This window comes from Marmota marmota, unplaced genomic scaffold (genome assembly GCF_001458135.2).
Source record: "Marmota marmota marmota unplaced genomic scaffold, marMar, whole genome shotgun sequence".
NCBI lineage: Eukaryota > Metazoa > Chordata > Mammalia > Rodentia > Sciuridae > Marmota > Marmota marmota.
The window spans coordinates 2964209-2979154 of NW_025999944.1; the positions used below are offsets into that span (position 1 = coordinate 2964209).

General features: G+C 44.2%; 1 protein-coding gene across 6 annotated transcripts in view; it reads left to right on the plus strand.

Annotated features, from left to right (window-relative positions):
- The first annotated feature begins 308 nt into the window (after positions 1-308).
- Pbk (PDZ binding kinase) overlaps positions 309-14946 on the plus strand; it is a 29153-nt gene continuing 14515 nt past the window's right edge. Inside the window, exons 1-3 of one of the 6 annotated variants that reach the window (XM_048801518.1) lie at positions 309-532; positions 9442-9494; positions 11548-11625. In XM_048801518.1, the coding sequence (XP_048657475.1) occupies positions 11568-11625 (58 nt within the window). In that variant the 5' untranslated portion in view covers positions 309-532; positions 9442-9494; positions 11548-11567. Of the gene's footprint in view, positions 533-9441; positions 9495-9759; positions 9935-11547; positions 11626-13040; positions 13512-14946 lie in introns of those variants that run through there. The other 5 variants (XM_048801521.1, XM_048801519.1, XM_015499438.2 and 2 more) reach the window with 5 other exon arrangements.

Here is a 14946-nt window from a genome sequence, read left to right on the forward strand (position 1 = left end):
GCTATTCTTGTAACTTAGGTCTATTTTTGACTGAGGTTTACTGAATTAGTGCTGAGACTATTAAAGGTACGTGAAGGAGCATAAGCCCTGAGATTTGGGGAATTCCTCCCTTCTAATGCCCCACCTGTTCTGTATTAATCTAGTTTTCATTGCTGATTTGGGCAGGCCCCAAAATGGCTATAGTTAGGCTCCCTTAGGGAGGCTTCTGGCGGGCTGTTTTAGTCACCCTGATTCAGCGTAGGTACTGAAGGTCATAAACATTTGCTTGTAAGCATGCGCCCTCTTATGTAACCTGTTGGTTTAATGTGCCTTCTTTGTTTGGCCTGCATGGAGAAAAGGTCAATGGAAGGACTAAATGGCATTAACTGGGGGTAAACGAAGCTGGAGCTGGAGGCTGGGGCTGTGCCACTCTGAATAAAGAACGTCTACTATCCCAAGTGCCTCTTGCATCTTCTTCCACTGCTGGGATCCCGAATCTGCTTCCCCGGGTCTGAGCCTGCACCTGACATCTGATAACACCACCACAGACTGGGTAAGTTATAAGGGAAAGAGACTGATTTTGGCTCAGGGTTCTGGCCCATGGTGGAGGGGCTGATCTGGTGATGGCCTTCTTGCTGGCAAAGTCTGGAGGTGGCACAAGCATCACCTGGTGGGACATAATGAGTATATGTGTGTTCTGGTCTCTCCCTTTCCTATTAAGCTACCAGCCCTCAATAATGGGAGCCCCACCTTATCTAATCCAAATCTCCGCCCACAAGGCCCTACTCTGAGCACTAGGGTTGGACTGAGTGTCCATTCTCTTAATGTCTCACAGTGGGAATTAAATGTCACCAGGAATTTCACCAGTGGGGATACTCAAACCATAGCTTAGTCCTTCACAATGCCTGAGGAACAGTCATTTCAAAGGACTGGGTACCTGTTGCTGGAAGAGGTCTGGTGGCAACCAGCACTGGGTTTTTTGTTTCTGGCTGTGCTTCCTGGGTTCTAGTGTGTGGTCCTGTTGGTGTAGACAGTCAGCAGAGATGAGCAGGAAGGGGAGGAGCTGGGTGCTATGGCATATGCCTGTAAGATCCTGTCTCAAAATATTGAGGATGTAGCTTAGCGGTTAAGCATCCCTGGGTTCAAACCCCAGTGCTAAAAAAAAAAAAAAAAAGCAGGGGTGGGGCAGGGGGGCTCTGTCCAGCAGTTGACCCAGGACTCAATACCCACAGGCAACACTCTAAGAACATAAATTCCCCCCTCCCCTTGTGTGGGTTGGCCTATGGAATAAATCCATTTTATGAAGGGAAGCAGTACTCAGAGCCACCAAGTGGCACACCTGTCCCTCCCAGCACATTCCACAAAGGGGGCCTAAAACTACCTTCTCCATAGATTAATGGGCACATGTCATCATATTCCCAAGGTCGCACATGTGCCTGTAAGTTCCTCAAAGTGTCAGTTGACCATTACGCCACTTTCTGCCTGCGGCATCAGCCCAGAAAACGCGAATCAAACCAAGCACACAGACACATACCCACAATTTTCACACAGGGCTGGGATATGGCTTCTGCAAAATGGGCAGCAGCTACACAAAAAGCCAGGCCCCAAAAGGAGCCAGAAAGATTGTGCTAATTCCCACTCCCAAGCCCAAGGCCTAATCATTCCAGTCCCCAGCGAATCTGCCTGCCCCTCTCTCTGGGGCATTCTTCACCTTCTCTTGCCCTGAGATAAACTTGCTCTAGTTGCTCTCTGCCTCTCTGAACTCCATTTCTGTGATGGGGTAACTGCTCTAATCTTAGGCATCACACCCAAAGCCCAAGGACCACTCCACAGTCGGTTCTTGACCTCTGGTCCCAGTATCTGTACATACGACCCAAACAGCTTCTCCATTTCACCATCTTCCTTGGGAAAAGGGTCCAAAGCAAAGGTTTTCATATGTCCTAGGAAGATTCTCTTTATTTCTCTCTCTCTTGTGGTGCTGGGGTTTGAACCCAGGCCTTATGCATGAAAGGCAAGCACTCTACCAACTGAGCCCTGTTTATTTCTCTTCATACAATATGTTCAGTGAATGCTGTTGCCTGATGGCGGGATGATTTCAAACTGTGCCCTGTAAACAGAAGGACTTCCACTCCTATAAGCCCCTGGCCACCCATTATATTCCAAGTGGGTACTGAATAGTTAAAATGCAAACCACCACAAATTCTTTCCTATTAATCATAATATTGATTCACCCTAAAAAGTTGAGAATCAAGACTTTTTTTTTTTTTTTCCTGGCTGAGTTAGAAAGCAAAGGACACTGTGGAGCAAAACAACGTCAGGGTGCTGAGATTGTGGCCAGATGTGAGGGCCAGCCCAGAGTCTTACACAATCACAGGGGACTCGGCTTTGTTAGGCATGCGGTAGGCATCTTCCCCCAGGGAGGGTTTGGATTCCCCGTCATATCTTCAGTTCTCTGGACCACGGTAGAGGCAGGAACTCATCAATTACAGGCATCTCGGATCCCAGCACATTTTCCAAAGCACTTCTTGTTTTTCAAGCCCCATATTCCCAGAACCAACTAATTTCACTTTGGTAGGAAAAATCAGAAGGCTGCGAGTGGAAACCTTTAGCCACCAAGGACGAGCCAAGGCGATGGAGCCCAGCCTTCCAGCAGGCGGCCTTGTGTGTGTGTGTGTGTGTGTGTGAGGATTTTCCAGCCCCCTCTGCTCTGCTCCAGGGCCCCAGCTGCTTCTCTCCCCCAGATGCCTGGTTCTAACCCTTGGAACTTCCTGGGTGATAGGAGTGTCTGCTCTTCTCCCGGGGTGACCTTTGGTGGGCTACTGCATGAGAGTTGGTCACCAGAAAGATCAAGTCATGATTAGAAGTATCGACCTTTCAGCCCACTCCCCATCTTTGGAGAGGAGAGAGCGGCTGGCAACGGAGTTAATAATTGGTTATGCCATGTGATTAAGCTTCCATAGAAATCTCCAAAAGATGGGGTTCGGGAAGCATACTGGTCAGTGAACACATTCACACGCCAGGAGGGTGATGCACCCTAACTCCATGTCCAGTGAGCTCTCCAGCCAATCATCAAACCTGTGGACATAGTCCTGGGAAGTTCTGATTTGTACCCAAGTTGGGCACAAGTTATGAGTAACCTGGGGCTCCTACTTTTGATTGTCCTTTGATGTGAGGGGCAGTCCTGGGGACTGAGCCCTTAACCTGCGGGGTCTGTGCTAACTCTGATTGACGTCAGGATTGAATTGAACCATGGGACACCCAGCTGGTGTCAGAGAATTGGCTGGTGTTTCTTCTTTGAAGGACATTAATCCCATTGGACCAGGGCTCCACCCTCATGACCTCATTCAAACCTAATTACTTTCCTAAATTCTCATCTCCAAATACCATCGCAGTAGGGGTTAGGGATTGAAAAAATAAACTTCTTTTGGAGGGTGGAGGAAATAATTCAGTCCACAGCAGTTAGCAAACCCTGGTTTTAGGAACCATAAGATATTACATTTTCAGCTCAGTAACTCTTCCCAGGCCAACTGGCATGGTACCCGTCTTTTTTATTCACCCATTTATTTCTGAGCACTCCCGTAGGAATGCAGAAGAGGGACCTCGAACTGACCCTGTATCAGGAAGACAGAAGGATAATTCCAGTGCTTCGGGATGTGTGCTGGGCCTGGAGCACCGGAAGGCGCTCTAGAGGACTGAGGAGCTGCCCAGACGGGGAGGAGGACGGAGGGCTCCCAGGAGTGGGTGGCACCTGACTGAGCATTGAAGGGTGACAGGATGGTGACCCAGCGCAGAAGAGGGTACAGAGGGCTCTCTCAGCAGAAGGGAGGGTGGGTGCCTGTGCTGGACATCTGAGGAAACGTGAGCCCTCTAGTACTACCTGAACCTGTCCAGCCAGAGACCAGTCTACACGGGATGGACCAGGGCTAGAGACACTCAGGCTCAGGACATAAAGGAGGAGATCTTACCCCGAAGTATGAGGATCCCTGAAGGGTTTCAAGCAGTGGAGGAGGGCGACAGGATGAGATGTACAAACAGGGAGGTGAACCAGGCAGCAGGTGGACATGGCCATGGGGGGGGGGGGGAGGAGGGCTGAGGCAGGTGCAGGCTGTGGGAGTCAAGAGGCTTCATGGTCCACGGCAGGAGGATGGAGAGCAAGGGAGGGATGAGGAGGAAGAGGGTCAGATGGGGATGGGGGGAGGTGGGTGAAGCCTCAGCTCGGGTGCTGGGGATGAGAGGACAAAGACAAGGACAGCACCCAGAGGAGCGGCATCATGAGGAGGCTCAGGAGCCCTCGCCCAGGGACCTGGTGGCACCAGAGGGAATATGTCAAGTTGACTAGTTGGATATACAGATGTTATAAGATAAAAAGTTAAATTTTTATTTTTCATTTCTTTCCTAAATGTTCCCACCATTCTTGTAGCCAATCAGCATCCATATTACCTTAAAGAGAATTGGGATGCAATAGTAGTAAAGAGAGAGAAAAAAAAAAAAACTTCAGAACTAAGCCTTGGTGGCACATACCTATAATCCCAAAACTAAGGCTTGGTGGCACATACCTGTAATTCCAGTGACTCCAGAGGTTGAGGCAAGAGGATTGCAATTTCCCAGGCCAGCCTCAACCACTTAGTGAGGCCATGTCTCAAAATAAAAAAGTGAAAAGGGCTGGGGATGTTGGCTCAGTGGCAAAGCACCCCTGAGTTCAATCCCCAGTAACAACAACAACAACTAAGTCCTTGAAATTCAAAAAGGTAAGGCCCTCAATGGAGCAGAAGATAGAATTTATATCATACAAAGGTGATAACGCCAATGAGCCCTTGGGCCCAATCAGCCAAGAGTCAAATACAGAGTTAGATGCTGAGTGTGGTGGCACATGTCTGTGATCGTAGCAACTCCAGAGGCTGAGGCAGGAGGATCTCAAGTTCAAGGCCATCCTGGGCAATTTAGCAAGACCTTGTCTCAAAATAGAAAACAGAAAGGGCAAGGGGTTGTAGCTCAGGGGTAAAGCATCCCTGAGTTCAATCCCCAATACTGCGGAAGGAAGGAAGAAGGAAGGAAGGAAGGAAGGAAGGAAGGAAGGTTGGTCAGCATTAGCTTTTTCTAACATAGGCCTTTGAATACTGAAAGAAAGAACTAATCCAGGTTGGAAGCTATTTCCCATGACAATTGGGTAGTGTGTAAGATGTGGAGATTAACAGTTACATTTTTCAGGTGATAACATTAAACTTGTGAAGGTCAGATATTCCTAGGATTGTCTCTGGAGGGTTCTAAAACGGAGAACAGGATGGCTATGCTTCTTATGCAAGGGCCTTCAATCTCCTGCATACTTTTGGCCTCATCTTACACCTGTGTCAATAAGCCTGTGTCTCTAGGGTTTCTTTTCACAAGCAATGGTTAATTAAGAAGCGTTCAGGCTCTGGCTTCAGACACGATTTTACTACCAGTAAGAGCAGAACATAGAGGGCTTGTAAAAATGTAAGACTTAATAAAACATATAGGACATTTTAGACATTTAAAGAAAAGATGCCGAGTTCTATAATATTATACCTTCATAAAAAATTAGAATGAGTCTAGAGGGAAGGTGGGATGAGACATTATGTTCCTCTGTCTGGAAAAGGGTGACCCAAAAATGGGAGGCTTGAGGTGGGAGGGGGTACACACACATCTAAGACGGAAGATATTGTGAGCATATTTGTTAAAGCCGGAGTCTAACCTCAACATGGATTTGAATCCTGTTTATCAATTATGAGTTCTATGGCTTTAGGCAAATTGCTTAAATTTTTGTGCCCCAGTTAGTTTCTTCATTTGAAAAATGAGGTGTAATAACCATAATAATTAGAGTTGTGAGGATTAAATATGTCAATACATATACTGCCTTAGTCCAGCTGGGCTGCCTAAGTCCGACCGGGCAAAATAACCGAGAGGTGACAAGCAACTTGAAGGCTGAAGCAGGAACTACTTTATTGCGAGTGAACTCAGCAGGAACTGAGAACTCAAAGTAGCGGGCACCCGAGGTAGCAGGAGCCGCTTCTCTGCGGGACAGCAGAGGTACATATACCCAACTAATTACACACAGCTTAACTTAATTAACATCATCTAGATACAGCAGTCAGTCATTAAGAAATCCTCATCATCTTAATGGCTCGCTGGCATTACTTCACAAACCACTCCTCCTGGCAAAGTGCCAGGCGCATCTTGACTTGATTTGCATCCCCAAAAATATACAACACTTGGAACAATGCCTGACACTTAGAAATACTGTTTGCTGTCACTGTTACTCTGGAGAGCGGCCCATGCCCTCCACTGAATTACTCTTGGGTGTACAGAACAGCAGCTTTCAGTCTGTGCCTAAACCTAAGTCACTCCATTTTGTAAAGCATTAGTTTGCCCTAAATTACTCCATTTTGACTACAGGTGCCAAAGTAGAATGACTCCATATCTCGTTTTTACAAGTAAACAATTACTATCTGCCTGGCACCACCAAAGGCATAAATTGATAAATAACTTATATGTGCCAACTTATCCAACTAAATCAAGGAGTACCTGGACATGTGGATATCCCACATCATATCAGGAATGCCAGACACAGGAGCTTATCAACCTTACCTGATGAGAACCCTCATTGGAGACCCATAAAGGGAGAAGCCTCCCCCACCAAGACTTAACATGGTCTGAAACCAGGGCAAAGGACAGGTGGATGGCACTCCCCATAACCCGTTAGGTTGCTAACAGCCTCTGGCGGAGGGGAAGGATCACACTTTCTAACACAAGCAATCACCCCCAAATGGCTTTCTTCCTGCCCTTTTGGTCACTTTTGGTCACATAGGCAGAGTAGGAGGAGGGGTGATATCAATAAGGGGCAAGACGCCCTCACTCCCTTGGGCACCAGCTCTGGAGCCCCTTTTCCCTGGAGGAGTCTCTCTCTCTCTCTTCTAGCCTTTAAATAAAACTTGTTTTCTTGCCTGAGTGTTTCTTGGGTTTTAATCTTCAACACTGGGGAAACAAGGACCTGAGTCTGATTTTCAAGTCCAGTTTCAGTACCTTGACCTTGTCATCAGGTCCCTCATTATGGGCCTCGCCTGTGAAAGTTGACGCAGTGATGAACTTCCAATTTCCTGTCTCCACTGTGCTTCAGCAAAATGTGGTTCTCCCGCCTATGACGACCACACAAGGCCACCTCCCAGCTTAAACCTGAGTGGACGCTCTGAAACAGAAACTGCTGCTCATCTGGACCTTCTGCTTTGACAACTCTGTAGGTTCAGATCCTTATCTGACCACCCACAGTGACTCTGACTCTGCCTCCACATCTCAGACCTGTGCTCTTGGACGCAGCATCCTGAAACCCTGTGGCTGCTTTGACTTTCTGTGACCTATTTATATCTCATTATTTGGAGTATGTGTGACTTGAGTGTTACAGATATTAGAAATTAAGATTAGAATAAAGGAACTCGTGTTTGCCCAGCTTATGATGACCAGGTGGCCCACAAGTATTTAGTGACCTGCCTGATGAAAATGCTATGACGTGAATTTACTGTGATTTGTTTTCAAATATAGCTTTTTCAATCTGTGACTAAATGACCCAACCAGCACATCTGTAGAGGAGGAAAAGTTTATTTGAGGGCTCACGGTTTCAGAGGTCTCAATCCACTGACAGCGGTTTCAGAGGTCTCAATCCACTGACAGCGGTTTCAGAGGTCTCAATCCACTGACAGCGGTTTCAGAGGTCTCAATCCACTGACAGCGGTTTCAGAGGTCTCAATCCACTGACAGCGGTTTCAGAGGTCTCAATCCACTGACAGCAGGCTCCATTCCTTGCAGAAGAGTGTGGAAAAGGGAAGCAGCTCATATGATGATCAGAAAGAGAGAGAGAGAGAGAGAGAGAGAGAGAGAGAGAGAGTAAGAGTGGAGAACAGAGGAGGAGGAGGAGGGGGTAGGGTGGGGAGAGAAGAGACTTGACTCACCAGATACAAATATATACCCCAAAGCCACTTCCAATGCCCCCACCTCCTCCAGCCACACCCCACCTGCCTCCAGTCACCACTCAATTAATCCCATCAGACAGCAATTCCCTGATTGGGTTAAGACTCTCACAATCCAATAATTTCTCCTTTGAACTTTCTTGCATTGTCTCACACTTGAGCTTTTGCAGGGACACTTCACATCCAAACCATAATATTATTCAATAAATTCTGACATTGTGGAAAGACACCAAAGTGTTTCATTTATGTTAATGGTATAGCACACTCATGACAGTTACTGTTGTTTGAGTTTTTTCTTTTTTCTTTTTGTATTGGGGATTGAACCCAGAGCCACATCCCCAGCCCTTTTTACTTTTTATTTTGGGACAGGGTCTAAGTTGCTTAGGGCCTTTCTAAATTGCTGACTCTGGCTTTGAATGTGCAATCCTCCTGCCTCAGCCTCCTGAGTTGTTGGGATTTCAGGCATGTGCCACTGTCCAGTACATGTGGTTTGATTTAGAAGAAAAAGAACCATTAAAGGGGGTGAAGGCAAAGTCTTAGGTGACAGGAGTGATTTGGATGTAGTATGGGAAAGGTAGGGCTGTGTCTTGAAGAATCCCCTTAGGCAGGAGGAAGGAACTTTTCTCCTGAGGCTGAGAAGGAAGGTAACAGATGCAGTGGATATGACTTTTGAAGGGAGGAAGCTGAGCGAGAGTCTCTGAATGACTTCCATTTATTTTAAGTAGCTGGAGTGGGTGGGGGAGCAAACATGCCACAGCTCATTCACTGGGTACCCTGTTAGTCTCCTTGCTGCCTCTCTTCCCTCCACCCCCAACAGTTGTTTAACAACACAGAACATGGAATAATCAATAAATTCTTCTTGATTGATCTGGCACAAATTAAGCTTCTCTTCCCACTTAAAAAAATTGTGAAATAAAAAAAGGGCTGGGGATATGGCTCAGTGGTTGAGCGCCCTTGGGTTCAATCCCCAGTAGCCACCCTCCCCACAAATTGTAATTCGGGATGATAGATGAAGGTACACGAAGAGCATCTGTTTCTTACAGGTTCTCACCCACTTACAGATAGAATGGTCTATCTCTAATTATAAAACATGCCTCAAAATGGACTGGGAAACTTTCTGAAGGTCAGAAGTAAAAAAGGTAGTGCTGTGTGCATGCACGTGTTCAAATGTACACAAGCACACGAATAAATACATGTCTTGTCACTATGTGATAAAATCTTAGGAAACAAGCAATCCTCTTTCTAGACCTAGAGTGAGTTGATTTCTACCAAAGGGAAGAGGTCACACTCTTTTGAACTTGGAGCACACTGGTCTCCCCTTACAAAAGGACTCTAATCTCTTTTGTAATATGGCATGTGTGTGTGTGTGTGTGTGTGTGTGTGTTTTCTTTTCTTAGGACACTTCCCATCTTTCACCCTCATAGACTTTAACCCCTTCCAGGACGGGGAGAATTCTGTGAGTTCACCATCTTTCTGTCTTTTGTAGTGACAACCACGAATCACCCTAGGAATGGAGAGTCAGTGCACACCTGGCACATAGTGAGTACCTGGGTAAATATATGTTGAATAAGTGAGTGAATGTTGAACTGAATTTGGTAATCACAAGAGTTAGCAGAACTACTAAATATTTATTTTTATTCTCAGCCAAAAATGGCTGTTACTCTGAGTCCAGACCTAACGTTTGCGATTGAGGAACAGCTGCAACCTTCCAAACACTAAGGACAGTGGCTTAACATCAGTCTGTCCTTTCCGGCGTTTCCCTTCCTCCCGTTCCTCAGTCGGTACACGGGCGAGGTCGGCGCGTTTTGTCCCTCGCGCCCTCCGTAGTTCTGGGCCGCGCGCGGCCTTTTCAAAGCGACGAGCGGTCAAAACGCAACGGCAGTTCCCCGTCCGGCCGAGGGGAGCGGCGCGGTGCGGACTGCAGAGCCACCTGCGCGTCTGCGCCGGTCCTTACCCCGTAAGCGCTGCTCGGCTGCCGGGTGGGCGCTTTCTTCCTCCACTTGGCTGCGTGNGAGCTTGGCGGGCGGTGCGCGGGCAGCCGTGCGGGGCCCACGGGAGCGGGCGTCCGAGCCAGCAGGCCTGTTGACGAGCGAGCCCCGTGGACTTCCCCGCACAGCTGCTTCAGAGCACCCCACGGAGAACGGGTTCCCCGCAGCCCTGGTACCGCCGTTTCCTATGTGTCGCCTTCTAAAAGAGCCACAGTGGTTTTTTGGGGGGTGGGATCGAACTCGGGGCACTCGAACCCTGAGCCCCATCCCCAGCCCAGTTTTGTATTTTATTTAGAGACGGGGTCTCACTGAGTTGCTTAGGGCCTTGCTTTTGCTGAGGCTGGCTTAGAACTCGCGATCCTCCTGCCTCAGCCTCTGGAGCTGCTGGGATTAGTCAGACAACTGTGAATGGAAGAGACACAGTATATTTAGGTGCAAATAGCCTTAAGTACGGAAGGTGTGACTGAGTTCTCCTGTGTCTCTAGAAAATAATGAAATTATTTGTATTTAAATCAAGTGGTTTTTATTTGGCAGTGAGACTTCCCGGGTCCCTCGACTTGCCTAGGGCCTGCACTGGTGGCCTTTTTTTACACTGATGTCCTGGGTGGTCTCACCTACTCGCTTGCCTTTAGTGCCACCTCTGTGCTGGTATCCCACAAATGTTTTGTCTTCAGCTATTGGATTCCAGGTATATATCCTATGTACACAAATATGTCCATATATTTCACATTTTCACCTAGTTGTCCAGTGTGGCATGTAAAGGTGAGCTTTTATTCTCTATTTCTGGTGCTCCTATTTTCTCCAGGTGCTCATTCGAGAAAATGGAGCCATTTTGGACTTATTTTTAACCATAGTCTGCTCATCTGGAAATCAGGATATTTTCTGTGCGTGGGATCATCGTGTCCAAATATGTGGCCTTTTGTGTGCACTTTCTTTCACTTAGCATGATTGTTTTTAAATATTTTTTTTAATATTAGATGGATACAATACCTTTATTTATTTTTATGTGGTGCTGAGGATTGAACTCAGTGCCTCACATGTGCAAGGTGCACGCTCTACCACTGAGCCACAAACCCAGCCCCAAGCTTGATGTTTTTCAAGGTTCATTTATGTTGCATATGTCAGTGCTTTATTTGTTTTTATGACTGAGTAATATTCCTTTGTGTGCATATACCACATTTATATATTCATCATCTATGTGGCTATTATGAAGAGTATTGTTTGCATAGACAGTTTTCCTGGATGGGATAACTGTTTACAACTTGGGACATGTAAGAGGAGGACATACTTTTTACCTTTTTGAACTAATGTTCTCTTTAATCAAGTGCATTATTAGTTTCTTTAATCAAGTTCTTATATTTTATGATTAACAAATACCCCCCCAACACACACACAATACCCATAGTGTGAACACAGGTAACAGCCGTACCTTTGGCTTTCAGTTTACTTATTGTAAATAAAATTGGACTAAATATTTGTTGAGGTCTTTTTTAGTTTTCAGACTTTATGTTCATATTATAAAATGAGTGATGTTACAGGAATTTTTCTACATCAATGAAAGTTGTACTCTTTGTGACTGCAGTGTAACATTATTTTTATCATAGGACCTAGAGAGGTTGTTACAATGGAAGGAACTGATAATTTCAAGACACCAAGCAAATTATCTGAAAAAAGGAAATCTGGTAAGATAGCAGATGTAATGAGATGTTTCTTCATTATTATTGCTACTAGAAATGTCTTAGTATTGTTTTAGTTTGTTCTTTTACTATCTTTCATATCTAGCATGTCTCTTTTATAATGTTAATAAGACTTATTTAATAGAACAGGGTTTGGTTATCTATGGACTAATTTATTAACATTCTAACGGCTATCGAGGTTTTGGCTGGTGAAGAATCCATTTAGCTTAAACCATTAAGGAATTGCTTTACCTTTCTCCCTTCCTTACATGTCCTTATGAGGAAAAGATATTTTCTAAGGTGATTCAATGGGCAGAGGGAAATCTTTTCAACAAACAATTGGGTCTCTATATGCAAATAATGAACCGTGACCCTTAACTCAACGTCATATTTAAAAATGGTTAAAATAAGCCTGGCATTGTAGAGCATACCTATAATTCAGCAACTCGGAGGCTAAGGCAGGAGGATTGCTAGTTTGAGGCTAGCCTCAGCAATTTAGTAAGACCTCCTGTCTCAAAATAAAAAGGACTAGTGATGTAGCTCAGTGGTAAATCATCCCTGGGTTCAATGCCAAGTACCAAAATTAAAAAAATAATAAGTAAATAAGATTAAAATCAACCAGAAACAGTGACACAAGCCTGTAATCCCAGCTAATTGGGAGGCTGAGGCAGGAAGATTTGAGGCCAGCCTTGGCATTTCACAATACCTTGTCTCAAAGTATAAAAAAGATTAGAGATATACCTCAGTGATAGAGTGCCCCTGGATTCAATCCCCAGTACTGAATTAACAAAAAAGTGTTAGTGGACATATCTGCCTTGCTTGCAATGCATTATATGTGGCAAATTACATTAATTTTCGATTGTTAAACCAGCATTTCATTCCTGGGGTAAAATCACTTTGGTTGAGATGTATTTTATCTATTACGTGACTTGATATGCTGATATTTGCTGTATTCATGCTCCTGCCTCAGCCTCCCAAGTAGTTGGGATTATAGGTGTGTGCAACTACTCCCAGTTCATAGGAAGATTTTAACTGATTTCACAATTAATATATATAGTGCTAGTCAACTAATCTGTTTTTTCCTTTATGAGCTTTATTAGTGTTTTTCAAGGTATTTGTTACTTCTAAATGGTCAGATTATTGGCATAAAGTTATTAGTGATATACTGATTACCCTTCTGCCCTTTTTGGTTTCTGATGCTGGTATTTTATATATTCTTCCTTTTTTGCCTTAATCAACTGGACTTGAGGTTCATCTATCTGGGTGAATGCTGCACCTGTTGCTGAATGCAGTGTTCCATTCAAGTCATTTAGGTCAATCTGGATGAACTGTTATGTTTTATTCAGGTCTTTTATATCCCTATTGATTTTTTTTCTGTATTTAGTCTTAATTACTGAGAGAGGAATATTGAAGTCTCCAATTACAGTTATGGATTTGTCTGTTTTCCCTCCCTTCAGTTCTATTTGTTTTTGCTTCATGTATTTTTAAGCTTTGTTGTTAAGTACACACATGTATTAATCAGGGTTCTCTAGAGGAGCAGAATCAACAGGAAGTATAATTCTAAAAGGGAGACTTATTAGGTTAGATTAAGTAACCAGAAGCTGGACAGTCCACAATGGCCATCTGCTGGAGAGCTGGAAGAACCAGTAGCTGTGCAGTCCAAGAGGCTGAAGCCTCAGACTGAGAGGGATCAATGGTGTTACCCTAGTTTGAGACCAAAGGCTTCCAGAGAATCACTGTCAGAGACTGCTTTGAAGAGTGAAGAAGCAAGAGTCCAATATCCTCTGATGATGGCAGCAGAAATCGAGAACCCATTCTAGAAGACTGGAGCTTGCATCTGCTCTGCTTCCTTGTTCTTCAAACTTTATTTCATCCAAGCCATCATCTTATTGGTCAGTGCTGCCCACACTTAAGGCAGGGTCTCCATTTCATTGGCTATTATGAAATGCCTTTCTTTATCCTAGGTGATACTCTGTTTTGAAGCCCATTTTATGTGATAATAACAGAGCCATCCAGCTTTATTTTGATTATTGTTTGAATGGTATATGTTTTCCAACCTTTTATTTGTGTTTTTATATTTAAAAGTGAGTTTATTATAAATATTATATAGTTTTGTTTTTATCCATTCTGACAACTTTCACCCTTAGTTAGACAATTTCACCACTAGCCACATGGGGCCATTTAAAATTTGGATTCAGATTAATCATAATTAAATAAAATCACCAATTTAGTTTCTCATTTATATTAGCCACACTCTTTAGTGCTAAGTAACCACATTTGGGTAGCGACTTCTGTACTGAACAGCATAAATACAGAATATTTTTCTTGTGGCAGGGTTTATTGGATAATACTGTTTAGACCATTTATACTTAATAAATTATGGAACTTAAATCTATTTTGCTATTGCTCCATTGCCGCAGTCCGGCTGCAGCAAAATAACGGGGACGGGGGGGGGTGACAAAGAACTTGTGTAGATTGATACAGCAGGAGTGGGAGCTGTTTATTGTAGGGCAGGAGGGGTATATATACATTCCATACAACTTATCTTAATTAACATAAACTAGATACAGCAGTCAACCAATAAGGAATCTCCACACTTAAGGCTCGCTGGCGTTACTTCTCAAACCACTCCCTCTGGCAAAATGCCAGGCGCCATCCTGACTTGTTTACAGACTAACACTCCATAGCTCACTGATTTTTTTGCTCTCCTCTGCTTCATTTTTGGTAGTGTTTGTTGCTGTATCTTGAGTTTCTGTTCACCTTTCTTAGACTCTAAGGTGGTTATTCTTATCTCTTACATTTTTCATTCTTTTGAGTTTTCTTTACAAAATTAAGTGCATTTTTAACATATGTTTTAAGATTTCTTGTCATTAATTCCACAATCCCTGTCATTTGATGGTATGTTTTTATTAGTTTATTTTTCCCCTGGTATGGGACATATTTTGGGGACATATTTTCCTGCTTCTTTCATGGCTGGTAATTTTTTTATATTTCACATCTTTTAGTGCTGGACTTTCTTATTCTTTTAGACTGTTTGATTTCATTAAGGCCTAAAGTTAACTCACCTGCATGTTAGTCTGTTCCTTTTGAGACTTGCTTTTAAGTTTTTTAATAGATTTTTCTTGTTGGGCTAAAAGGTAGCTGTGCTACCAAGTTGTGACTAGAGTTACTACATTCTGACTTATGGTAAAGTGAATTCATTCCTAGACTTGTGGGATTTCTAGTAATTAGTCAGTTGTTTCCTGGCTTTCCATATGTAACTACCCATTGTGTTTGCAGATGAGCACTTAGCCAAGTACTCACTGGGAGATCTTGCCAGATCTTCAG